Genomic DNA, 24,187 nt, shown 5'->3' on the forward strand with positions numbered 1-24,187 from the left:
TGCTCTTAGGTCAAGTAAAAGGTGCAACAGACATCACTGGTGACGTGCAAGAGCAGTTTCAGAGGAATGGCAGAGCAAAAGGTGGCCGAGGGTGGGTTCACGAGGGAATGGGAGAAGCGTATTAAAGAAAACAGACACAGACAATTCATTCAAGTAATTTTATTATAAAGGGAAGCAGAGAAATAGGGGTGTAGCTGGAGAGAGATGAAAGGCAAAGAGAAGGCTTTTTCCTACTAAACATGGGAAAAATAACTATAAATATTTTACACTAATGAGAATGATCCAGTAGACAGGCAGAAATTGGTAGTCCAGGAATGGGCAAGGAGACAACCACAGAAGCAATAACCATGAATACATGAAAAGGGATTAATCTAATATACCAGTAGAAGTAATAGCATTAATACACAAGCAATATACAAGTCCAGTCAGTGAAAGTAACAACAGCAGCTTAACTTCTGTGAAATGTTTTCATTTACAAAATAATTTTATACTTTACTTCTTTTGATATTTATCATAATCCTCTAACATGGGTGATGAGGTTGGCATGAGCTGCCGTGGGCTGCCATGGGCTGCTGTGCTACGATGTGCTGCCATGAGCAGCCAGCGGCCAGAGTGAGTGGACGGCAGCCAGTGTGAGCGGCTGTGTGCTGCCATGGGCTACCGTGTGCTGCCATGAGCGGCCAGCAGCCAGCGTGAACGGCCGGCTGCTGTGAACGGACCGACTATCAGCGACCCACTGCCTCAGCTGGGGGAGCACAAGGCTCGTAATACCAGCATGGACCAGGGAGCTGTGTCCTACACAACTAGACTGAGAAACAACGGTTTGAACCAGAGTGGGGGGGTGGAGGCGGAAGAAGAGGGGGAAAAATTAAAAAGCACATGAAGCAATCAGAGTTGTACATCTAGCACACCTAACACAGAGATGTTTATCTTTGCATTTCTTACCTGGTTATTTTCTTCATCCTCAAATACAAAATCTTGCTGCATAACTTCATTGCCTAAATTAGTGCTAGCCACAGGTTCTGAACAGTCTCTGTTACTTTCACTGGCATTAATATCATCATCAGCAATATCAACCCTATAAAGATTAAAAAATCAAATCAGGCCAAATGCTGAATATGTAATGCCTTCAAAATAAATATCAACAATGATCTAAAACTTCTACTTGTTAAAGAAAAAGTGTCCTTTTCATAAAAATCCACACTTTCTTTATCTTGCCAAGTTAGATTAGTAAATGCACTAAGTTTATTTTTGTCTCTCCATGGGATGCAATAAGGAATCTACCTTGTTATCCGCTTTGAAAATTTTCAAAAACAAATGCATGGCTTTAACAATAATTTATGTGCCAAAATAATAATCTCCCTTACAAATGCATACTCTGGATCATAATAATGACCTGTTTATTTGATTAAAATACAAGTCTAGCACTAGACACCACAGCATCCAACACCTTATCAAGTACAACAGGAATAGCTTCCTACTGCAGATCTCCCATCTTACATAACATGAAATATGCAAAACATTGCAGGTTTTTGTTTACAAAGGCAAAACCACTACCAGTAACAAAACATGAGTTATTTCCCCAATGGTAAAAATATGAATATTGTCTGAGCATGGGCACAGTTTTTCAAGATTTCTAGCTAAGCTAAAGGCAAACTTCAAGGAATCTGCTTATGTTATATCCTTTGAAATATTTTCCCACTTTTTACAACTTTTAAATACTGCTTTTTCCTTCATCTTTAGCCTGATTATTCCCTATAGATCCAGCTGTATCAGTTCTAATCATGCTTTCAAAGCACAGAAACCAGGGCCATCCCACAGAGCTGTGCAGGCACACCTCAGTTGTCCAATATGATAATCCTAACATAAACATATTCGAACCATTGGTTTTCATATCAATATTTTGTTTCACTTCATATTTAATAGCATTCTAGTGTACTAGACATATTGGGCCTTTTAAAAATCTATTTCTTAAAAAAAAAAAAAAAAAAAAAAAAAAAGCACTCTAGGGGAGGCCAGTTAGCTCAGTTGGTTAAAGCACAATGCTCATAACACAGGGTTGCCAGTTCCATTCCCGCATGGGCCAGAGTGAGCTGCTCCCTCCACAACTAGACTGAAACAACTACTTGACTTGGAGCTAATGGGTCCTGGGAAAACACACTTAAAATAAATAAAAGTTAAAAAAAATAAAAAGCACTCTACCCAATCATCTGTATTTTTTTACCTTTCAATGAATCCTCCAAATTTGGATACATCTTTCTCCTCTGTCCCCCAAACAAATACTGATAAATGAAAACTATGAAATCATTGCCTGTGGTCTCAGAGGAAGGTACCTATATACATCCTCAAGTGCAGAGCTGAAGTAAATAGGAAAGGAGATGAGGCTTTTGTCCATTTAAAGGTAACAGGTCAGATGAAGAGTAGAGTAACATCACATATCACACAGTACATAGAGGTATTTTTAACTTATACAAATTCAACTATTGACAGCTACCCTAAAAGAACGTAGGGAGGGCAGAGGCTGGTAGCAAGGGATCAAAGGTGATTCTGCTATTTCACTCAGTGACCACATGCACCCAGAGAGATGTCAACCTGCTTCCCCTGGAAGCTGTCTAGCTCTCTGCTCGTCTCTCCTGGTGTGACCATCTATTGCACAAAGCATAGGTCTAATTTTTTTTTAAGTTATTTTTCATAAAACAAAGTCTATAAAAGTAAGCTAACTACTTTATCTGGTGTTCAGAGAAAAATCTGGCTGTGTTAGACTTAATGAATAATGAGATTTTCAATGTTACATTAAGTATATATAACTTATATACAAGTACATACAAAGTCACTTTTCACACTGACTTTCAGAAATCCCCAAGTAAGATGGGACCCCATTATTTAAGTAAAAATATGTGTTTTAAAGATAACAAAACAATTTTGTAACTCCTAATAACAGTAAAATGTTTTAAAAGTTTCTTACTGGTTATTAGATCCTTCTCCATCACAACTAATACTTCCTGCTTCATTATTACACACCAGACTTTGCTGTTGTAAATTCTTAAGATCATGATCTATGCTGCTCTGCAGATCAAAAAGGTGCTGTTCCACAGCAGCTCTAATTGTTCTTTCTAAAATGCTACAAAACAGAACAAAATTTAGTGAGAAGCAGTCACCCTAACCGGGTATTTGACCACATAAACACAAATGTTAAAACCTATGACTAGTAAACAAATTATTATGGTATTTAAATGATAAGCTAGAGTGTAAAAAGAAATACATAAAAGGAATACATGATACTGGCTTCAATTTTAAAATGAAATTTGCTCAAGTAGACATTATATAAATCAATTATAATGTCATTACTACTGAGATGGGAAGAACCAGTTGTCCCCATAATTCATCTTCACTACTATATATAGAAAGCGACTTAAATAGACTTTTCAAAGCTATGTTTATGAAACAAAATAATTTACCAATGCTCAGCTAAAATAAAAGAAACAAACAGTAAGGGTATTGTTCGTATTTTTACATGAAGTCTACTTCTGAAAGAAAACAATAAAAAAGTTCTAACATTTTTCAATCATTTCAAAAGATCAAAAAAATCATCTGAAGTTCATCTTTACTTTGTATGTTAGTGTAATGCATTCCTTCTTCTTTTGTTCCTACTGCAGTACATGAAATACTAACTAGTTTCACTATCTTATGTACAATCCTTCCTCTAAAGTAAGCACAATAAATATATGAGTTTCATTTCTACTGTTTAGTAATATCTAAATTTATTTTTTTAATTGTCTTCTATAAGTATACTACTTACTCTGCAGAGGCTGGTAAGATGCTGATGGGAGATATATGGGCACTGTAATCAAAGAAAGAAAGTAGCTATAAATTCTTCAATACTAAATGACTAAAAAATGTGCTGAAAACTGCCACATTTGCACAACCTTAACACACCCAGGAGAGCATGCACTGAGTTTTATGCTCATCTCCAGGAGAGGGATGATTCTAATTTTCTAAAGAAATTATCTCTCCACACAAAAAGACCCTTAACTACATTTTCTCCCCCTGCCTCCCTACCTCCTTCTCCCTCCTCTCTCTATCTTTCTCCCCCCATCTCTCTCTCTCTCTCTCTCTCTCTCTCTCTCTCTCTCTCTCTCTCTCTCTGTGTGTGTGTGTGTGTGTGTAGCCAACTACTTCACCTGGTGCTCACTTGGCAAAACACTGACCTATTCCAAGTCTTAAGGAAAAAAAATTGACTACCGGCGCAACAAAAGCACCCCATCTAGGATAGTATGGCGGCCTCAATCCTGGCTCTACACTCCCTGCCAGAAGTAACAGCATATGCTACTACTCAGAGGATTTTCTCAAGCAAAAAGGCAAAATAGATACTAAATTCAGACCACCTCATTCATTGTGCTAGTAAGATTTTCCTCGCAAGTATTGCACAATGTGATCTACTGATTCCTATAAAAATTTAGGTAATAGCCTGAGATGATCACATGCCTATGTGATGAGACGAAGTGAGGTAGGCACTGTGACATAGTGTTAGGCTACTACTGACCTTCTGATGATTTGTCAGAAAGACGACCACCTGCTTCGGGTAATCCTGGATCATCAAGCCATGATGATGTCAATGGTTGGATGTCAGAGGCAGATACGTCAATGGTTGTGGAAAATTTAGTATTTTTAGACCACACTGACCCTGGGTAACTGAAACCACGGAAAGCGAAACTGGGGATTGGGGAGGGGGGGACTACTGTATTCCATTTCTCACACCCCTGTATTTACCTGAAGGCACATTTCCTCAACAATAAGGCATCCACAGAATGACATGGAGACCAATCTCTAAACTCTTAACTCAGAGCTCTTCCTCAATCACTACATCCTTTCATGCATCACACTTAAAACTGAACCAGCAGAAACCAAGAAACTCAGAAAAATGAAGCCCTAGCATCAACAGCCCAAAAAGAGAATATAAAATTTTTCATTCTTTCTAAATTCCAAGTCTTAGCAAGGCATTAAAAGCACAACTTTAAATGAACTTTATAATAATGCCAATTAACTGTTTTTTGATGTGTGGTTCTATAAGCATGAGTTTAAATTAAAATTACCTAAACCTCAAGCCAAAATAAACCTTTGCAATACAACATAGGAAAAAGATTATGAAGCATGGGGGGAAAAGTTAAGAACTCTTTAAGTTTTATAAAGGTAAATTTGTATATTTAAATAACAAAGCTAAATTACAGATACATATGCGGATATAAAGCAACATTTTTTTAATCTAAAGATACAAGGCATTTTAGAAACAATCTTTAGATTTCCACCGACTTCATGGATAAGTTGAGGCTCAGAAGTAACTTAAACTCCTGCTTTTTGTGCACCCTAAGGTACCCATACCCTAAACCTACCATTTTTCCACTCTGAACTCAGCTCAAATCATAACAAAATATGACTAATGGCAAACAATATATAGAAATAATAGATGCATAAATAGACCAATCAATATAACTCATACACAAATATTTAAACCACTGGTTTTCAAAGGGTGGTCTGTGAACCAAAAGATCAAAACTGTTTTCATATTTGCCTTTTTCATTGTGTTGATATTTGCATGATGATACAAAAATCAATGGCAGTAAAAACAGTTTAGGGTCTTAACATAAATCCAAAGTAAGTGGTACCAAACTGTATCGTGGCCATTACATTCTTCATCACCACTCACTTGCAAATTTTTTTAAAGAGGCCAGTCCTTGATGAAGCAGTGAAAATTATTAATTTTATCTCAGCCCTTGAGTACACTTCTTTGTAATACTTTATGTGACAAAATGGGAAGTACACATGAAGCACCTTGGCTGCACAGCTTAGTATAATGCTTATCTTGAGTTGAGAGCTAAACTTTTATCATGGAACACCATTTTTACTTGAAAGATAGACTAATAAAACTATGGTTATTCCAACTTAAATATCTGGCAGGCATTTTCTCAAAAACATGTAAGACTGTCATGTCAAGAAAAACAACTGAGAGTGCTGATAAAATCTGGTATTTCAAGTAAAAATTAGAATTCTTGAAAACTTGTATTCTCCACAATAAGCTCAATAGCTTCCAAACACTTAAAGATGTTTTTAATACAATCAGTGGGGATACTAAAGAATATGAACTTTTGATATTATGTAACAAAATATATCCTTATTTGGAGGATTGAAATAAGTCCAAATGACCAATATACCATGTTACAAACCAAGCATGGATAAAGATTCTCTCAAACTACAAGATAGACCAATGGATTACAGTGCAAAAAATTCAGATACGGTTTCACATTACAAATAACCTTTAAGAAACTACCGCTTATCTAGTTTTTTGGTGTGCTGTCAAATAAGAATATCCACAATTATCTGAAAAGGCTATTAAAATTCTCCTTTTTCCATCCAACTACATACTGGAGTGACGCCAGATTTTCTTCACATACTTCAACCAAAAAAAAAAAAAAAAGGCGGAGGGCAACAAATTAAATGTAGAAGAAAATGTGAGGATCCAGCTGTCATCTATTAAGCCAAACATTAACAAAATTCTCAAAAATACAAAAACAATGCCACTAAAAAATTTCTCACTAAAAATGTTTTGGAGATTTTGGAAAACCTAGTTTCTTTTGATTAAAAACTTTTACATTAACCTGTAATGGGTTTATTGAGACTTTAAAACAGTAAGTTTCTCAGTTTTAATTCCTAATATAGCAAATACCAATAGCTGTAACCCACAGAAATAAAAGTTTGGGATCCTCAATAATTTTTAAGTACGTAACAGGGTCATTAGATCAAAACGAATCACTGACTTAAAACTAACAGAGGAGGAATTAATCAGTTAAGAAAAAAGTTAGACTGTAAATAGCTACATTTCAGCTATAAATATAAGCACCTTCCAAAGTGCAACAAAGAAACACCCCCAGCAGCTTAAATATGCCATTGTAATTTATAATATCATAAATGCCAATAGGTATAATCAAGAAAGATCTTTGTAGTCCTCAATAATTTTTAAGAGTATAACTGTTTGAGACCAAAAAGTTTCAGAACTATTTTAAACCGTCACTAAATGTTTGTATCCCTTCTGAAGAGAAATACAAAGTAGGCTCCGTAATACTTCCAGTAAGCGTTTGCAAACTACCACATAGTTTGCAAACTACCTCATAGAAAAAGGCAAAAAGATGAAAAATTCGAATCCCAAAAGGTCAGTCTTCGGTTTCATGCAATACAGTATCCACTCATTCCCTAAAACAAATTTATTAAAGCTCCCTATATGCTAGGTCCTGTGTATTCCAGGGATATTTCTCCCCTTCGTTTCTTTCATCGAATGTGGATAATTAAAGAACATATTTTTTACCTTTATGCAATTAATCAGTCAAAACTAAAATGAAAGGTTAACGCATTTAAAATATCATCACTAAATCTAGAAGACCACTGTGGTAGGCACACCTGTTTTTGCTGCCTGATATCCCTACCCCTTTTAGTAATAGGCCCATTTTTCCGTAGCAAACTAGCTGCTCCCTCTAACCAATGGTCTTGGTAGATGCATATATTATAGTGACCAGCTCTACCCTGGCCTTGGGGCTGGACACTTGGCCCAAGTTAGGCCAGATTCTCTCCCCTGCCACCCCACAGAAATCAGATCTTGAGCAGAATGACAGACAGAAGGAGATAGTTAACTCTCACAGCAACAGCCACATGCTAAAGACCCTTTGTTACTAAATTCTCCAGAGCTACCCATGTTCTTATTTGTTTGTTCTTTTGACTCTGTGACCTATCCAGCATTCTTCTAATAAACTGCCTTTTTTCTTTCCTTCAAATAAGGTCTGTTTCTATGACTTGCAATTAAGAAATCCTGACAACCACTAAATTTCCAATGGATCCATCTAACAATGACTGTTTTGGAGGGAAGGAGGATTCTCTACAAAATTAGACAGATGATCAAAGAGAAGAAACTATTACTAGCATACATTTGAAACAATATTTAACCTTGCTGCTAATTAAAAATGCTTAACGAATTCATCCCTCTAAATCAGTTCTATCCAAAAAAGATTTTTTCTATAATACAAATGTTCTGTATCTGCTCTGTCCAATATGGTACCCACTAACCACACATGGCTACTGAGTACTTCAAATGTTACACAATTGTGGATGTGATTTTAAAATTTCATTTAATCTTAATTGGTTTATTAGACACATGCACCCACTTAAATCTACTGTATTCAGGTCCTCAAGAAAATATTGCTAATGACAATGTAAATTGGGCCAAATCTTGTAAATAATCTGGAAATATTTATCAAAAGCCATAGAAAAGTTTACTCTTTGAGCCTAATAAATTTATCCAAATAATTCAAAAGAAGGAAAAAAGGGCCTAAGAACAAAAGTTGTTTAGTCACAGTATAGCACTGACAAGCTAGCTGAAATAACTCAAAATGTCCAGAAAGAATAACAGTACTTTTAATTAAGATATAATTAAATACTTTAACATATAGTTCACAAATACCTTAATATATAATTAAAATACAGTTAAGTGGCTATCAAAAAATAAATTAGAAGGTCATGTAAACAGAAAACCACAAACAAAAGGTTAAATCAGGGGCAAAGAGTGAAGAAATAGGTTAATATATCACAATTACAATCATGTTTGAAGAAACTATACATAATATAAAGATCTAGAAACCCACAGAGAAATGTAATAGTTGTATTTACAGTATACATTTTAAATTACTTTATAATTTTTCTCAATGACACTGGACAGATACTCCCCTAGACATTACGTTATTTTTAAATGACATTTTGCTTTCTGACTCTTAGTTCCTCTTTTTTTTTTTCCTTTTTCTCTTTTTTTTTTTTTTTTTTTTAAGGAGGGCAAGCTCACAGTGGCCCATGTGGGGATTGAACCGGCAACCTTGGTGTTATCAGCACCACGCTCTAATCAACTAAGCTAATCAGCCACCCCTATTTCCTCTGCTTTTTAACCACCATTCTATTGAAAACAAATTTAATGAAAAATATCTAGTGGCCTAAATACGTATATAGCTATTCCCCTAATTCGAAAAGATTAGTAAACCATGGAGCATTACAGAGAACTAGCAGAGAATTTAGCAAACCTAGAGTTATGTGTGGGAGTTCTTGAATTCTCCAAAGCTTCCTAAATAGTGTGTCCAATGGTCCCAGCTATGTTAGGACAGTGCCTCTAGCCTACCACCTCTTTTACTAAGTTTGCCCAATATGCCATATAAATTATCATTTTATATATGAAAGAGTTGGAAAGCACTATCTTAATGGATCACAGAGTTCTCTCCTTACAGCGTAGTTCAACCTACTTCTAGCTTGGAAGTTGGATATACAAGTCAATTAATCACTTTATCTTTTTCTACCAATTCTACTTCCAAAGGATCTGAAAGTTTACCCAACCCAACTAACAAACTAATAATACAAAAACAAACTTTAAGAAATATATGTAAGAGGTTATAGTCTTTAAGAATGGTGTATATATACTAATAACTGAAAATTTCTCAGCAAAGTTGCTTCTTTCAATTTTTCTTGTTGCTCTTTTTCACACACAAACCAATCTTTCTCAAACCATTGTAATTTGTGTGATTTAGTGCTTGAGTGCATCTACACATCTAGAATGACATACTCAAAAGCTGAAGTTCTTTCAACTGAAATACTACCTTGTTGATGCTGTAACACTATTTGGTTCCAGGATGTTTTCAGTCATCCTTAATTGTACCACCTCTGGCATGTCAGTTGATTTTTCTGCACCCTCTTCTGGAAGTTCTTCTATATGTTCCAGCTTTTCATCTTCCTCTTCTTCCTCAGAAAGTTCATTGACCTATATAAATAAAAGGAAATTAAGAATTAAAATTTAATGAAACTGTTAATTGACATTATCTAAGATAAACTATTCTAAGAAAATTTTAAACACAACTCATTTTTCACTTCATTTCCTAGGACCAGTTTCTCTTATACAGTAAGTAATTGGCAACTTTTCCATATTAGGATAAAATCACAAACCAGACAAACATGACATTTTAAAGCAGGAGGTAATGATTATATTAGTATACCACTAGGAATATGTGTAAGACTGCAAACTCTGAAAAAGCCTGCACACTGTAGTTAGTTAACATTAAGAAAGTTTCATTTCCTAACTAATCAGTTTTACAAATCTAATATTTACAAAGACTAACTGATCTTTCCAATTTCCAAGTTCATTAAAAAAGTGATTTTAACAGAATAAGTGTGTGGTGGGGGAGGAGAGCACACAAATTTTGCCTTAGGTGTTATCTGTTTTACAAAACGTCAGCTAACTTCCTAAATGATTCAGATTAAATTTTTCAAGAAGAGATTGGACCTAACAACAGAGGGAAACTCTGTTCTGACCAGTAAGCACAACTCAAGGTTTTAATTCTCTTTCTGACAAAGGCTATAAAACATCTTCCATTATCAAACTGGCTACATAAGTAAATAATCACTCTAAATAAAAAGAGTGGGGGGTGGCTGGTTAGCTCAGTTGGTTAGAGCGTGGTGCTCTTAACAACATGGTTGCCGGTTCGATCCCCACATGGGCCACTCCAAGCTGCGCCCTCCACAATTAGATTGAAACAACTACTTGACTTGGAGCTGATGAGTCCTGGAAAAACACACTTAAATAAACAGTTAAAAAAAAAAAAAAAAAAAAAGACTGTAATATTACAGAAAAAAAACCAACAAAACATTTTTAAATGAGAAATATTTTTTAAGATATCCCAAAGAATAAGCTAGCCATAAGTGGTCTTAACGTCTTTTATAAATTAATACTAGTTGTTACAAAAATTGAGTAAAAGGATACTTTCGTCCAATTTAGCCAAGTGCCCTGGAAATACCTAGAATAAATTTACCATTAAAGGTACCAGTGGTATTTTTCCTGATGGACAGGAAAATATAGTTGCTTGAATATTCTCAGAAAGTAAAATTTCAACCAGAAGAAATGTAAATACAGTGTGATACTCTACCACATTCCTAATCCACAAGTACAGATTGCCTGCTTTCAAGTGTAACACATGACATACTTAAAAGCCAAGGTTTGTAGGCAGGAAGATCTATGTTCACATCCCTATGTGCCCTTAACTGTCTCTGGCAACTTACTTAACTTCCCCAGGCCTATGTATAAAATGGAGATACTATACTACCTACCTTACAGGGCTAGTTAAAAGGATTAAATAATACATGTAAACCCTTCAGCAGTGTCTATACATAATAAGCAATAAGTAATAGCTATCACTATAACTGGAATTACCTTATTTCTATATAGCATAGATCCTAGTTTCTACAAATAACATTCACCTTTTATAAGAAATGAAGAGAGTGTCTGTCATCCAAACTACCTAAATCAGGAGGTCTCAACCACTGGTCTATCAAGGTCACTAGTCGGATGAGTCACTAAAAATTCATTATTAAAAATAGTTAATGACCTCAATTTGTGAGCCATTTACTTTATACATAAAGCATGTGCAGCAGATTCTGGTAAATTTGCGTGCATGTAAATGCCACATCTCATGTATCACTTACGTATAATAGTGATAAAAAAGACTAAAAATCATTGGCCTAAGTGGTTATTAACTGAGATGTAAGATTTATACACAAAGGTGAAATTTTCAAATGATAGATCAGTTTTTAAACTGGACTAAATGGAAAATTATCCTATTTTTCCATCTATGTATTTAATAAATTAGTGCATGTCAAAAATGTACTTAATATGTATCTGGTAACACAAGCAAGAAAAAAACTAGCAAGAAAATACTGTTTTCAGAAGTATAAAACAGGAATTACCATGGCTGATTAATAAAGGCTTATTATTCATTTAAAATATGTAGCAGCCCTACCCCACAACCAAAATATAACTTCACTGACAAATCATTTCACTGACATGCAAAAGAAAAACTTCCACATAGACCTAAATCACAAATTACCTAAGACTGAATTAATGTGCCTTTACAATAAATTACAATACTCAGCATTAATATTCTTATTTCATAAAGGAGATAGTTAACTAGGATACTTGTACAATCTCAACCATCGAAGCATAACAACAGCAACAAAATGTAACGTAGCCTGAGAAATAGATTTCAATAGTCAAGAATCACAAGGGGTAAAAAAAATTATCTGCAACCTGAACTGTTACTCTCCTGATGCTTCCCATTAATGTCAATTACTGCACTGCTATGTTGATTTGCTACTTTAATCAAGAAGAACTTCACATTTCAGAGTTTGTGTGAACTTTGTGTTGAACATACCCTTCTATTTCTCGCCCTTTGCCTACATTCCTCTATGCTAGCAGTTTCTTTGCAAAAACAAAAAAGCACACTATTCTTATAAAATAAACAATGTTTAAGTTAACAGATGGAAAAAGACAAATAAACCCACAAAATCTCCACCATATACTCTGGTCTTAATGCTTTTCCCATATTACCCAAATTGAGGATAAGAAGTTACTCAGAAAAAATATCACACTCATATATTACATAGATGTAGATAACATACAACAACCAACAGAATTTCTTCCAGTTTAGTACTTAAAAGTTCCACCAAAGTTTGTGTGAAGCCTTTAAGAGCATTTTTTTTTTCAATTCTCCATCCAAGCAGAATATTTAAAATATTCTCACCTGTTCAGTAATTGAACTCAAGTCATTAGATGAAAAATCTTCCTCTTCATTCTCAAAAAACTCATAGTAATTTTCCAGAAGTCCAGCCATTATCCTGCTCACTACTTCTTGCTCTTTCAGATCTTCCACATCTGTGTAAATGCTAAAAATAAAAGTCCAAATTGAATTGATAGTTCTTAAATCAATCACAGTTTAAGTTAGAAGACAACCAATGAGTCACTTTATAAACCTGTGCAATTTATGACATCATTCTCTGCCTCAGCTTTCCCATCTGTAAAGCCTAACTAATCTGTACCCTTCGAAAAATGCTAGGAGTAACCAGATCTACTATAAAAAAATAATGATTCATAAGCAACTTATGATCCTTGGGAGACAGCACAATGATTCTATTTCACAAATTCGTTTTTTTTAATTGAACAAAAATTTATTTAAAAACTTACTGGAAGACATCTGGACCAAAGACAGCAGCCAAAGAGTTTGCAGACCAAATTTCTTCATGATGTGAAGCTACATTGGCTAAAAATCTACACAGAAACTTTAACAAACTGTAATTAACAGGAGGAAGCTGTTGCAAGAGGAACCTCAACTTTCTTCCAAATTCATCTTCGTTATTATAATCTATAAAACATAATGACAGGTATTTTTTTTAATGAAGTAAAAAAGCAAAGCTCAGATATTTTGCCAGGTTCACATTACTCCACCCACATCACCTTTTTGCTGTAACAATGCAAAACCTCTTCACTTCCTCTACTACATGCCAAATGCCTTAGGGTTTTCATTTCATGTAATTGAAAAAGGAGAGTTGGAGAGAAGGAATTCAATCTCTAATTGCTGGAGGATGTTTTCCTCATCTATTACTCATTGGCCCCAATTCCCTAATTTATTTTTTTTAATTCTCACCATACTCTCTTGTAAGATGGTACCAGTACTTCCAAATTAGTATCAACCATAAAAAGTCAAAAGGCACTGGCGAATACCAGTCAACACCAACTACCAGTGAGCAGAGAAGAGAAGCAATTTAACCTGCTCATAGTATCAGAAATACTTTTCCACTTAGATGAGTGGGAAAACAAGAAAGGAAGAGGGTGAGAGTGACTTTCTTCTTCTCTTGAAATCCTGAAAAGAACAATTAATTTCAACAATATCAGTTCAGAGAAATAAATAAAAAGGAATTCCACTTCTCCTCTTTGTTTTTCTTCTCTAAACTAGTGTTCATTTCTGTTATGAAAGTGAATTCTCACCTAGCAGAAGCTAGGCCCTGTGTTTACCATGTCAATGAGTGTTCATTAACAGAAACTAGGCCTATATTGTTTGATCCCCACGTGGGCCACTGTGAGCTGTGCCCTCCTTAAAAAAAATAAAATAAAAAACCTAGGCCTGTATTAACCCCATTGATTGGTGAGGGCTCCTCTTAGAAATAATGAAGAAATTTATTGCTTCAATAATGAAAAGAAACCCAATTTTTTTTTAATTGGGGAACAGCGTGTTTCTCCAGGGCCCATCAGCTCCAAGTCGTTGTCCTTCAATCTAGTTGTGGAGGGCGCAGCTCACTTGCCCATGTGGGAATCGAACCAGCAACCCTGTTGTTCAGAGCTCCCGTTCTAACCAACTGAGCCATCCGGCCACCCCCAAGTTTTTTTCATGTTATATTTTTCTCCAGGTTAAAATTAATTTAAAAATTAATTCTTGGTAAAAAAAAAAATCTTAATAACAAGTTATGGTCACATTAGACATCTTTGCAAAATAACACACATCTAAAAAGTTTACCAAGAAAGGCTATAGTCCCATGAGTTTTACGTATAATTTAAAATGCAACCAGTAACAATTCTTCTATATTTTGTAATATTGCCACTGTCCCCATTCAAACACACCAGGTACTTTGATTTTATAATCGGATGGAACAGTCCCTGGATTAATGTTTTTTAAACCACCACGCCTTAATATAATTGGTGGAAATTTTTAACCAAAGCATTTAGCTGCAAAGGCTTATTTAAGAAAATCAAATACATCAACTCAAAAAAGACATGCAAGCAATTAATATTATCAGTATGATGACTAAAGTAACACTGACAAATTCTACATAACACCCTCTCTAGTTCTATAGTATTTATCATCTAATGTACCCATATATTTCTTTTGTTTACCATCTATTTCTCCTCTATCTCCCCTTACGCCCTTCAGAATGTTAGCTCTATGATGGCAGACATTTTTATTCAGTTTTGTTCACTGCTGCATTCCCAGAACCTGGAACAGTTCCTAGTATACAGCGGGTATTCAAGAAATTGGCTGAATAAGCTGAGTACACAACAACCAAAAAAAAAAAAGATGCTGGACTACTGAAACATTTGACTTCGTGGGGTGGTAAGAGTGTGGGCAATACTGTTTTTACTTGAAATACAGTCCATGTTGCTCTACTTTTGTTTGTGAACGTTTGTACTACACAAAAACATTTACACCTACCAGGCTGCTTCTAAACTCTTCAAATACAGCAGAGAAGCATTTCAAAAATAATAAGAAGAATAAGAATAAGAATAATACACATACACACACACACTACACGTCTGCTAAAATTTCTTTCCTTTTGAGCCTACTTCCCAGTTAAGTCATATCCTAGAAGAATATATGTATATATCAAAGAAGTTTTCCCTGACCAGCAATTCTTTTAAATACAACTGGGAACTGTTTTCTCTACCAAAACACAATATATAAGGAGTTGGACAAACCATCACAGTCTAAACCAGTGGTTGACAACATTTGATGATCAATGGAATGGTTGTCATAACTTGGGGGAATGGAGTGCCGGTGGCATCTAGTGGGTAGACTGGCATCCTCCAATTCACAGAACAGCCCTCCTGTAATAAAGACTTATCCAGCCCCAAAATATCAACAGTGCCAAGGTTGTGAAATCCTGGTTTAAATAAAAGATCTAATCATACCAGAAATGCCACATTGCAGTGTCCTGCTACCACAGAAAATGAAAACCACTTTTTGAAAACATTTAACTCAAATGCAACTGCAATAATGCGCCCCTCATGATCTTAAAAGCAATAATACTCTCATGGATTTGTGAATGTCAATTGAAATACTAACATAATATTTATCCACAATAAATGGAGAGAGGAATCTTAGTCCCAAGATCTAAACACATTCCCCAAAAGAATAATTAAAGGATGGATAAACACAATAAAACAGATTATTTTACAACAGAAATGCAAACATCATCTCAAGTACTGCCACACCTATCTGCATAACTATTAAAGAAATGGGTGTATGTGGGTGTGTATGCAAGCATACATACACATGCTAATTATGTAAGTGGGAAATGGAAGGAAATGGTGGGTTTCTCATATTTTAATACTGAAGGACTTACCGGCCACAAGCATTCTGCATGCCTAAAATTCCTTCAAAAGTGAATGTTAAAATAAGAATAGTCAGATGCATACCGTAATTCCATGAATGGTAACATAGTACATGATGCTGTCATACTTTTAAATGAATACCAATCAAAGTAACAATCCTAATGACAAAACAGCTTCTGAGAGTCTCAATGAGTCAGTGACTTTAGTACCATTAAATCTTATTCCAACTATTCGTTTATAAATTTTCATTCAAGACTGAAAGATTATCTGATTCTTGGAACTTGAAAGACTTGACTACAATTCAGCTAATACAGGGAACATGGAACCCTATCACTATAAAACCAAAAGAATGGCTCTAGTCATTAAAGAAGGACTCACAAAACTCTTAACACACCAATTTCATTAACATATTTAATGATGCAAAATGCTTATTAGATGACAATATAAACATTTTTTGAAAATTCCTACAAGTAATGAATTCACAAATTCAAAACCAAAAATATAATATTTGTTGGGGGAAAAAAATAAAGTTACACTTTGAAAAATGGTGACATTATTGATGACACTTCATTTTCAAAGTTTCTTGACCCAGGTGTCACAGTAGAACAACAACATTCTATCAGCTATTCATTCCTGAATATAGCAAGTTCAAAGTGAGCCCTACCATCTAGCTGTACAGAAGAAAATATGTAAGAGGGTCGTAAAATATCACAGTAATGACCTTTACACATCAATCAGAGGTCTCCACTAATTTAGGTTCATAGGTGTTTAAAATGTAAGATGGACAGCTACTCCCAAAAGGAAATCCACCTTTTCTGACTGCATAATGCTTAAGAATACACACAAACATTATAAACTGCCCCACTATGACAGTGATAGGCATTAAGGAAGTGTCTTATAATTTCTCAACATCACAGAATTTCTCCAGAAGCCCCAATTCAAAAAATTAAATAAAGAGATTCCATAATAAAAAGAAAAGCCAGAAAAAAATAAAAAGTCAAGAAATATTTAATGTTATATGCTGACTCGATAGATTCCTGTATAATGAAACATGTTAGTCCATTATACATACATGAAGCATTTCCTCACTTTTTGGTTCTTTTACCTTTCTGCTTACCTCTACTTTTCTTGTCCCTATTCCATTCCAGCTAAGGCCTACTTTCTGTCACCACCAAAAAACTAACCCAACAAGGACAAATACATTATTTTTCCTTTATTTTGCTTAGGGCCTGATGTCCAATTTGATATTTTATTTCCTTCAGATAGGTGTCCAACAACAAATTTCAGGTACATTTTAAACCTAGAATTCAAGTTGTCTTCTGGTTTTTTCTAGGAAGTTCTATCAAACCAGGGATAAATATCCTAGAGTAACATCACCATTAAGCAGCACCATTGGTTATTATTGGTCATTTTGCCACATATATTGCCTTATATTTTTTTTCTTTCTCCCTACCCTCCTACTCCTTGTTCATGCCTCCTGCCTTTCCTCCGTCTCACCCTTTATCTTCGGCTTCCTAAGACCAATTATAAAAGTAAACAGTACTGCAGGAATCTAAGAAGTTGCCATTCCCTTGACTAGACTACACAACCCGAAAGAGCAAAAGTCCCCAAATGAGAACATAAGAAATTAATCTCAGAACTACTATAATTACTGTTTAGATGTCCAGATTTCTAAAAGGTAAAGATTTGAAATTAATGTTAAATGACTGATTGGTAAGAATCAAATTTTGTTACCTTGAGAAAGCTGCATCAGGTGAATATGCAAACTGCCAGGGATAACAGGTTCAGGAAGTTCTTGAAGGAAAAACCTAAGAAGACTAATAGCTGAGGGAACATCTGCTTCCTTAACCAAATCCACCTCTTCTCCACTATCGTATCTCTGCCGAAGCCACTCCACTGTCTCAGCATTCCCATTGACTTGAAAAAGTCCTTGTTGCTCCAGACCTCCTACATGAGTTCAAAGCAAAATTTAAATAAACTTCAACTACTTGGTCATATATTCATTCTCCAATCAACTTAAAATATTCATACTTTTGGAAAGGCATTTTTGGCTCCCCTGACTGGGCTAAACACCTTCAAATTAGACATCTAGAAACATACTAACTCTGTCCTGAGGGATTCGCTATTTTATTCCCCCCCCAGTTATTCATTAAATATATTCCTATTACTCCACCCCCCCATTAAAATCTACTCTAGGCTGGGCATTTCTAAGTATAAACACACTAAAACATAAAAAAGAACTTCTATTGTTTTTCCTCACTATATTATGGACTTTCCATGCCAAAAAAAAACAAAAGAAAACTCCAAGGTCAAAGAGGGATAAGTTGTGTTTATTAAACAAAAGCTAGCCCTCAAAGTAAGGAAATGTATACCATGTTCCTCAATATAGTCCACAACGTGGCGGACTATGAACGGAACCTCATTGTCTGGATGTCCTCCCTGCTGCAGCTCATCAAGTGGAATTCCAAATATTTTGTTAGCAAGAACGGAGTTGCAGTTACTCAAGGAAGGGGAGGAGCTCTTCCTCATATCTTTTTTGCAGCCAGAAATCAAAGCTGTCTTTTCTGCCAAATGAAAAACAACAACAAAAAGACTACAATGATTAACAGGTGGCAATATGACTAATATGCATTAAAGAAAAAGGCATTACACCACAGTGTGTTCTCATCTATTAACTATGTTCCAGTTATCAGACCCATAGCGTGTTCTATAAATAAAGCTCAATACAATCAGCTAAGACATTTTCTCTACTACCTCGGGTTAGTTCTGAATACTCCCTTTAGCATTTGTATATTTATCAAACAATGGCAAAATTGATCATTAAATTTAGCAAAGGAAATTAAGTGTCCCAAAGACAAATTAAGGGGCAAATCTGGCTCCAAGAGGACCCTTACTGACCAAGCTTATTAATGATGCAGGTAAAAAGCCAAACCCAATCATTTCTGGATTCTGCTAAACGAAACTCATCTAATCTCTCCATTCATAAACACACAAACAGGAGAGAGTCACAAAGTGACAGGTTAATAATCACTTTTTATAAACGATAGGCTAATAAGAACAAGGTTAACCAGTTCTTATTTCTATGTAACAGAGCACACATAGTATATTTTTATAAACAAAGGGGTTTTTTCAGTTCTAGACACCAACTTTCAAAGAGAAAGTTCTTTTATCAATCCTGTTTCATAATTATTCAAAAAAAATCTTCACAAACAGACTAGTTCAGAAGAAATAAGGTGTTTGTCAACTTTGTAGGAATTATAAAAAGGCAATGGGGGGGAAAAAAATAATGTTTCCACTAACTAAAGCCTCAAAAAACAAGTAGTCCCAATAAAATTTTATTTTCTAAAATACACATATATTATTTTATGTGGGAAAGGAGTATTTTTTTAAAAAACAGAAACTTTTCAAAAGTTGATAATAAACAAAATGACACAAATTGTGCTTTTTTCATCACCCCAGACAAACAATTCCTTTCGCACTATAAGACAAAGATAACAGAGCAAAAAAATTTATCTGCTCAGTATTCTAAAGTTTACAAAAATAAGATCCATATATAGAATATATGTACCCACTGGATCAAGAGAGTGTCACAACATGACTAGGAAACAAATCCATCCAACTTACAGAAACAGTAGAAATTAACTTAAGGATAGCAAAACGTCATAAATTTAAATAGTTTTAGACGAGCAAGATCCATTTTTCAACACATCTGGTGCCAGCTAATGATTACACAACCTCCAATTAATAATCAAACAGCAGTAACAGGACGTAAACTCCAAAATCTCTATGGATTTATACAGCGTAGGATAGTTACCATTTTGAAAACTTACCTTTGAGTACTTAAACACCTAAGTTTAAAAAACGGATTCTGCACCAGCTACCCTCACTGAGCAAGCATTCTTTTGTCATTTATGGCTGTTTGAGATTATGGCAGAAGATCAGCCTGTAGTTCCTCATTGAAGAAACGCAGAACTCGATCAGTACTTCAGCAGTTAATCTAGAAGAAAAAAACAATCCTTTTAATTTTCCACAACTTTGTGAGAAGAGACTAGAATAAGTAGTGAGATTCATTTAGAAAGGTGCCTATATCGAAAAGCATTCTTCTGCCTCAAAAAAAAAAATCTGTGACCTAGTTAGAGGCAAAATCTGACAAAGTTTCAAATTATGATGGCTAACCAGGGTAAGATCTTTCTGCTAAAAATAAAGAAATTGCACAAGCGAATCTCTGACAGTATGGATCTTTGGGGATTATACCATTCAAATAATCCATTTTCCTCAATGGACCCTTTATTTGCATTAATACACACCCCACCCAGTTCCATTTCATCCTCCTATATTCAGAACACGGAAGCATTTTCAGATCAAAAAATGGCAGATACAATTTTAAGCTTGGAATTGCACTTACGTATTTTATTCTTTTCTTTGTATACAACAAATATTTTGTTAGCAAGAACTAGCTGTCTGAGCTTTTTGATTTGCAGAGGTGACAGCACATATTAGAAAAGAGCAGTTAACAGAACCACAAGGGTGTGCATTCAAGTATCAACTCCACTGTTCTGTACATGACCCTGAAAAACTTCCATGTCTCTAACCTTGGTTTTCTTATATAAAATAAGAATACTTACACGCCTGCTAAGTTTAACTGAGATAATATATGCACGTAATACACAGAGAATCAGTTTCCATTCTCTTCTTTGTATAATGCTAACAGATCAACAAATAAGCTGGAGAGAGAAGGAAGGGCAAAACCTGTTTGGCAATGTGTTTAATCTTCTGTGAATTCTAGTAGTCTCATCATCCTCTGTGAATTCTCATAATCTATTAAAAAATCTTTTAAACCACACTGCAGTATTCTGCATAAGAGGGTTCAGGTAAGCAAAAGAGCATTATCATTCAGTGTAGTTTTTTAAAGTCTTATTAGCAACATATACCTCTAGGACAAACATTAAAAACTGAGGGGAAGGAAAAGCACATTCCCACAACAAATCTTTAGTAGATGATTACTTCTAAAACATCCTGAAATGCCTGCTAAAACATGCAGTCCGTTCATCTGAAAACACCTCAAAGTTAGTCGTCGCACCCTCAGTATCCACAGGGTATTGGTTATAGGACCCACCTCATGTATCAAATCCACGGGTGCTCAAGTCCCTTATATAAAATGGCACAGTATTTGCATATAACCTGCATGCATCCTCTCATATGCTTTAAATCATCTCTAGGTTATTTACAATACCTAATACAATGTAAATGCTATGTATATAGTTATACTGTATTATTTAGGGAATAATGACAAGAAAAAAACTGTATACTCATATGTTCAGTACCAACTATCATAGGCCTAACTACATAGTACATGTTAGCAACAAGTTTTTTTTCCCAAATATTTTCAATCCACGGTTAGTTAAATCCACAGATGGTGGACCCGTGGATGTGGAATCCACAGATACAGAGAGCTGACTGTATAAGATCCTTTAGAGAGGTTAACTACAGGGACAAGATGTTTAATGAAGTTACATTACAATTCAGGTTGACACCTCATGACATAAGAAACGGGGGATTTGCTTGATAAATGAAGCAAATAAATGAAGGCTGGCTGGAAGAGTATGTCAGAGGCAAGTTCTGCACATCACGAAAATGGCTACTCAGTGTTGAGTGTGTCTTGTTAGTTAAACCAGGAACCTGTTATCTCATCCTGTATTCCTTCCTACTCTAACTAGACAATCTGAAAGCATCTTTCCTAAGGCAACACTGGGTAGGAATCTATGAATTCATCAGTACAAATTCATCCTTACTACTAGAAAAACAAAGGCAAAAATCTTTCACGTGTTAAATTTTTCTCCTGAAGCAGAGCACAAATGATGACGATGAAAATAGCAGCAGCTAACATAAATGAGCAGTTACATGCCAGGTAGTTCATGCACTTTACATGTGTTGATAAGGTATTATTTTAACCCTTCATGGGACATTGCATAGAGGTTCACCAACTTACCTAGAGTCCACTCAGCTAGTAAGGATCAGAGGCAGAATCTGAACTCTCTGCTCTTTATCACTATACTATACTGTTGTTCTATGCAAATTTTCACAATTTAAAGTACCATAGAATCTCACATTTAATCACTCAAACTGACCAGTCTTATATACATTTCAGGAGGTCATTTATTCCTCGCTTGCTAAAAGATACTTAATGAGGGCAGGCCTACGTTCCAAGCCCTACTAGCCAATGATTATTCACTTGAGACCTCTATCTAGAGCACACTGCTGAGGGCATTCAGACTGGAGTGGCCCAAAATAACATTTCTGCTAACTGCAAAGTAGTTTTTGACATTATTTAGTCCTCCTTCCTGCCCTCTTTTCAGAGCTTAAATCATGTAAACATTCCCTTCATATCTGTAGTGAGTTGAATAGTGTCCCCCAAAAATTCATGTCTGCCTGAAACCTCAGTAGGTGACCTGATTTGGAAACAGGATCCTTGCATATGTAATCAGGTAAGGATCTCAAAATGAAATCACCCTAGATTTAGGGTGAGTCCTAAATCCAGTGATTGGTGTCCTTATAAAAGGGCAGGACACATAATGTGTAAGAAGGCTAGATGAAGATGGAGAAAAAACCTGGAAGTTATGCTCTCACAAGATAAGAAATGTCTAGAGCAACCGGAAGCTGAACGGGGCAAGGAAGGATTCCCCCCTAGAACCTTCAAAGGGAACAATGACCCTGCCCACTCCTTGACTTTAGACTTCTGGCCTTTTGATCAGTAAGAGACTGTTTTAAAGTCACCCCATTTGTAGTAATTTGTCATGGAAGCCCTAGAAAACAAATGGAACACCTAAACTAAATATCCAATTCTCAAGGAAAAGAAAATATCGTGTTTCCCTGAAAGTATCATATTAAAATAAGACCGGGTCTTATATTAATTTTTGCTCCAAAAGACTCATTAGAGCTGATGGTCTGGCTAGATCTTATTTCCGGGGAAACGTGGTAAAAGCAGGTACCACAGAAAAATGTCCCAAAGAAATCTGATGAAATATCTTAGCAGATTGGATCGATATAATGCAAAAATGTTATCAAATAAAAGGCTTGACACAGAGAATACAATGTGTAGGCTTTCAAAATAACTGAAGATTTCCAAAAGGATAATTTTATAATGACTCAAAATAGCAAAATCAGGGGCAGCCAGATGGCTCAGATGGTTAGAGCGGCGCGAGCTCTCAACAACAAGGTGGCCAGTTCAATTCCCACATGGGAGGGAGGTGGGCTGTGCCCTCTGCAACGAAAGACTGAAAACGGTGACTGGACTTGGAGCTGAGCCGAGCCCTCCACAACTAGATTGAAGGACAACGACTTGGAGCTGATGGGCCCTGTTAAAACACACTGTTCCCCAATATTCCCCAATAAAATTTTTTTAAAAATCATTTTAAATATGTGACAGTTGCCTAGCACCTGGTATTGGCAAATGAATAAGAAATAACTTTGAATTTTGTATCACATACTTTACCATGAGTTAAGACTGACATTATGCAATTAAACACCAATTATCAATAACGCTAGCTGATGGGTACATTGAGGAAAGTGTACCTTCATATACAAGCTATCAACCTGAATTCTAAGGCTCAAAGTACTTTTGCACTCCATTCAGTTCCATTTATATATACATATGTCTGATAGCAACAAACACACTTTTCTTCTTAGCACAGAATCTAAGTTTTAAATACCTAATAAAATTAGTAGTGAGGGCGTTTTCACAAAGGGTAGAACTCCGGGGCAGCCAGATGGCTCAATTGGTTAGAGTGCGAGCTCTTAACAATAGGGTTGCCAGTTCGATTCCCACATAGGCCATTGAGCTGTACCCTCAACAACTAGATTGAGGACAACAAGCTACCGTTAAGCTTCCGGAGGGGTGGCCAGATGGTTCAGCTGGTTAAGAGCATGAGTTCTCAACAACAAGGTTGCCGGTTCAATTCCTGCATGGGATCGTGGGCTGCGCCCCCTGCAACTAAAGACTGAAAACAGCAACTGGACTTGGAGCTGAGCTGCACCCTCCACAACTAGACTGAAGAAGGACTTGGAGCTGATAGGCCCTGGAGAAACACACTGTTCCCCAATAGTCCCCAATAAAATAAAATTTAAAATTAGAAAGAAAAAAAAAGGATAGGACTCCATCATCAATACTATGGATAACAGCCA

The 24,187-nt window shown here is 35.6% G+C and overlaps 1 protein-coding gene across 5 annotated transcripts in view; it reads right to left on the reverse strand.

Annotated features, from left to right (window-relative positions):
- Positions 1-24,187, reverse strand: part of FAM13B (family with sequence similarity 13 member B) — a 64,814-nt gene that overhangs the window by 31,462 nt on the left and 9,165 nt on the right. For 2 of the 5 annotated variants that reach the window (XM_019740217.2, XM_019740220.2), the window contains exons 2-10: positions 19,837-20,003; positions 18,379-18,570; positions 17,741-17,953; positions 13,088-13,265; positions 12,648-12,789; positions 9,678-9,838; positions 3,800-3,841; positions 2,966-3,121; positions 946-1,078 (exon numbers count right to left, since the gene is read on the reverse strand). In XM_019740217.2, coding sequence (XP_019595776.2) covers positions 946-1,078; positions 2,966-3,121; positions 3,800-3,841; positions 9,678-9,838; positions 12,648-12,789; positions 13,088-13,265; positions 17,741-17,953; positions 18,379-18,535 — 1,182 coding nt within the window. In that variant the 5' untranslated portion in view covers positions 18,536-18,570; positions 19,837-20,003. The remainder of the gene's footprint in view (positions 1-945; positions 1,079-2,965; positions 3,122-3,799; positions 3,842-9,677; positions 9,839-12,647; positions 12,790-13,087; positions 13,266-17,740; positions 17,954-18,378; positions 18,571-19,836; positions 20,004-24,187) is intronic. The other 3 variants (XM_019740222.2, XM_019740221.2, XM_019740219.2) reach the window with 2 other exon arrangements.

The sequence above is a fragment of the Rhinolophus sinicus genome, linkage group LG10 (genome assembly GCF_036562045.2).
Source record: "Rhinolophus sinicus isolate RSC01 linkage group LG10, ASM3656204v1, whole genome shotgun sequence".
Taxonomy (NCBI): domain Eukaryota; kingdom Metazoa; phylum Chordata; class Mammalia; order Chiroptera; family Rhinolophidae; genus Rhinolophus; species Rhinolophus sinicus.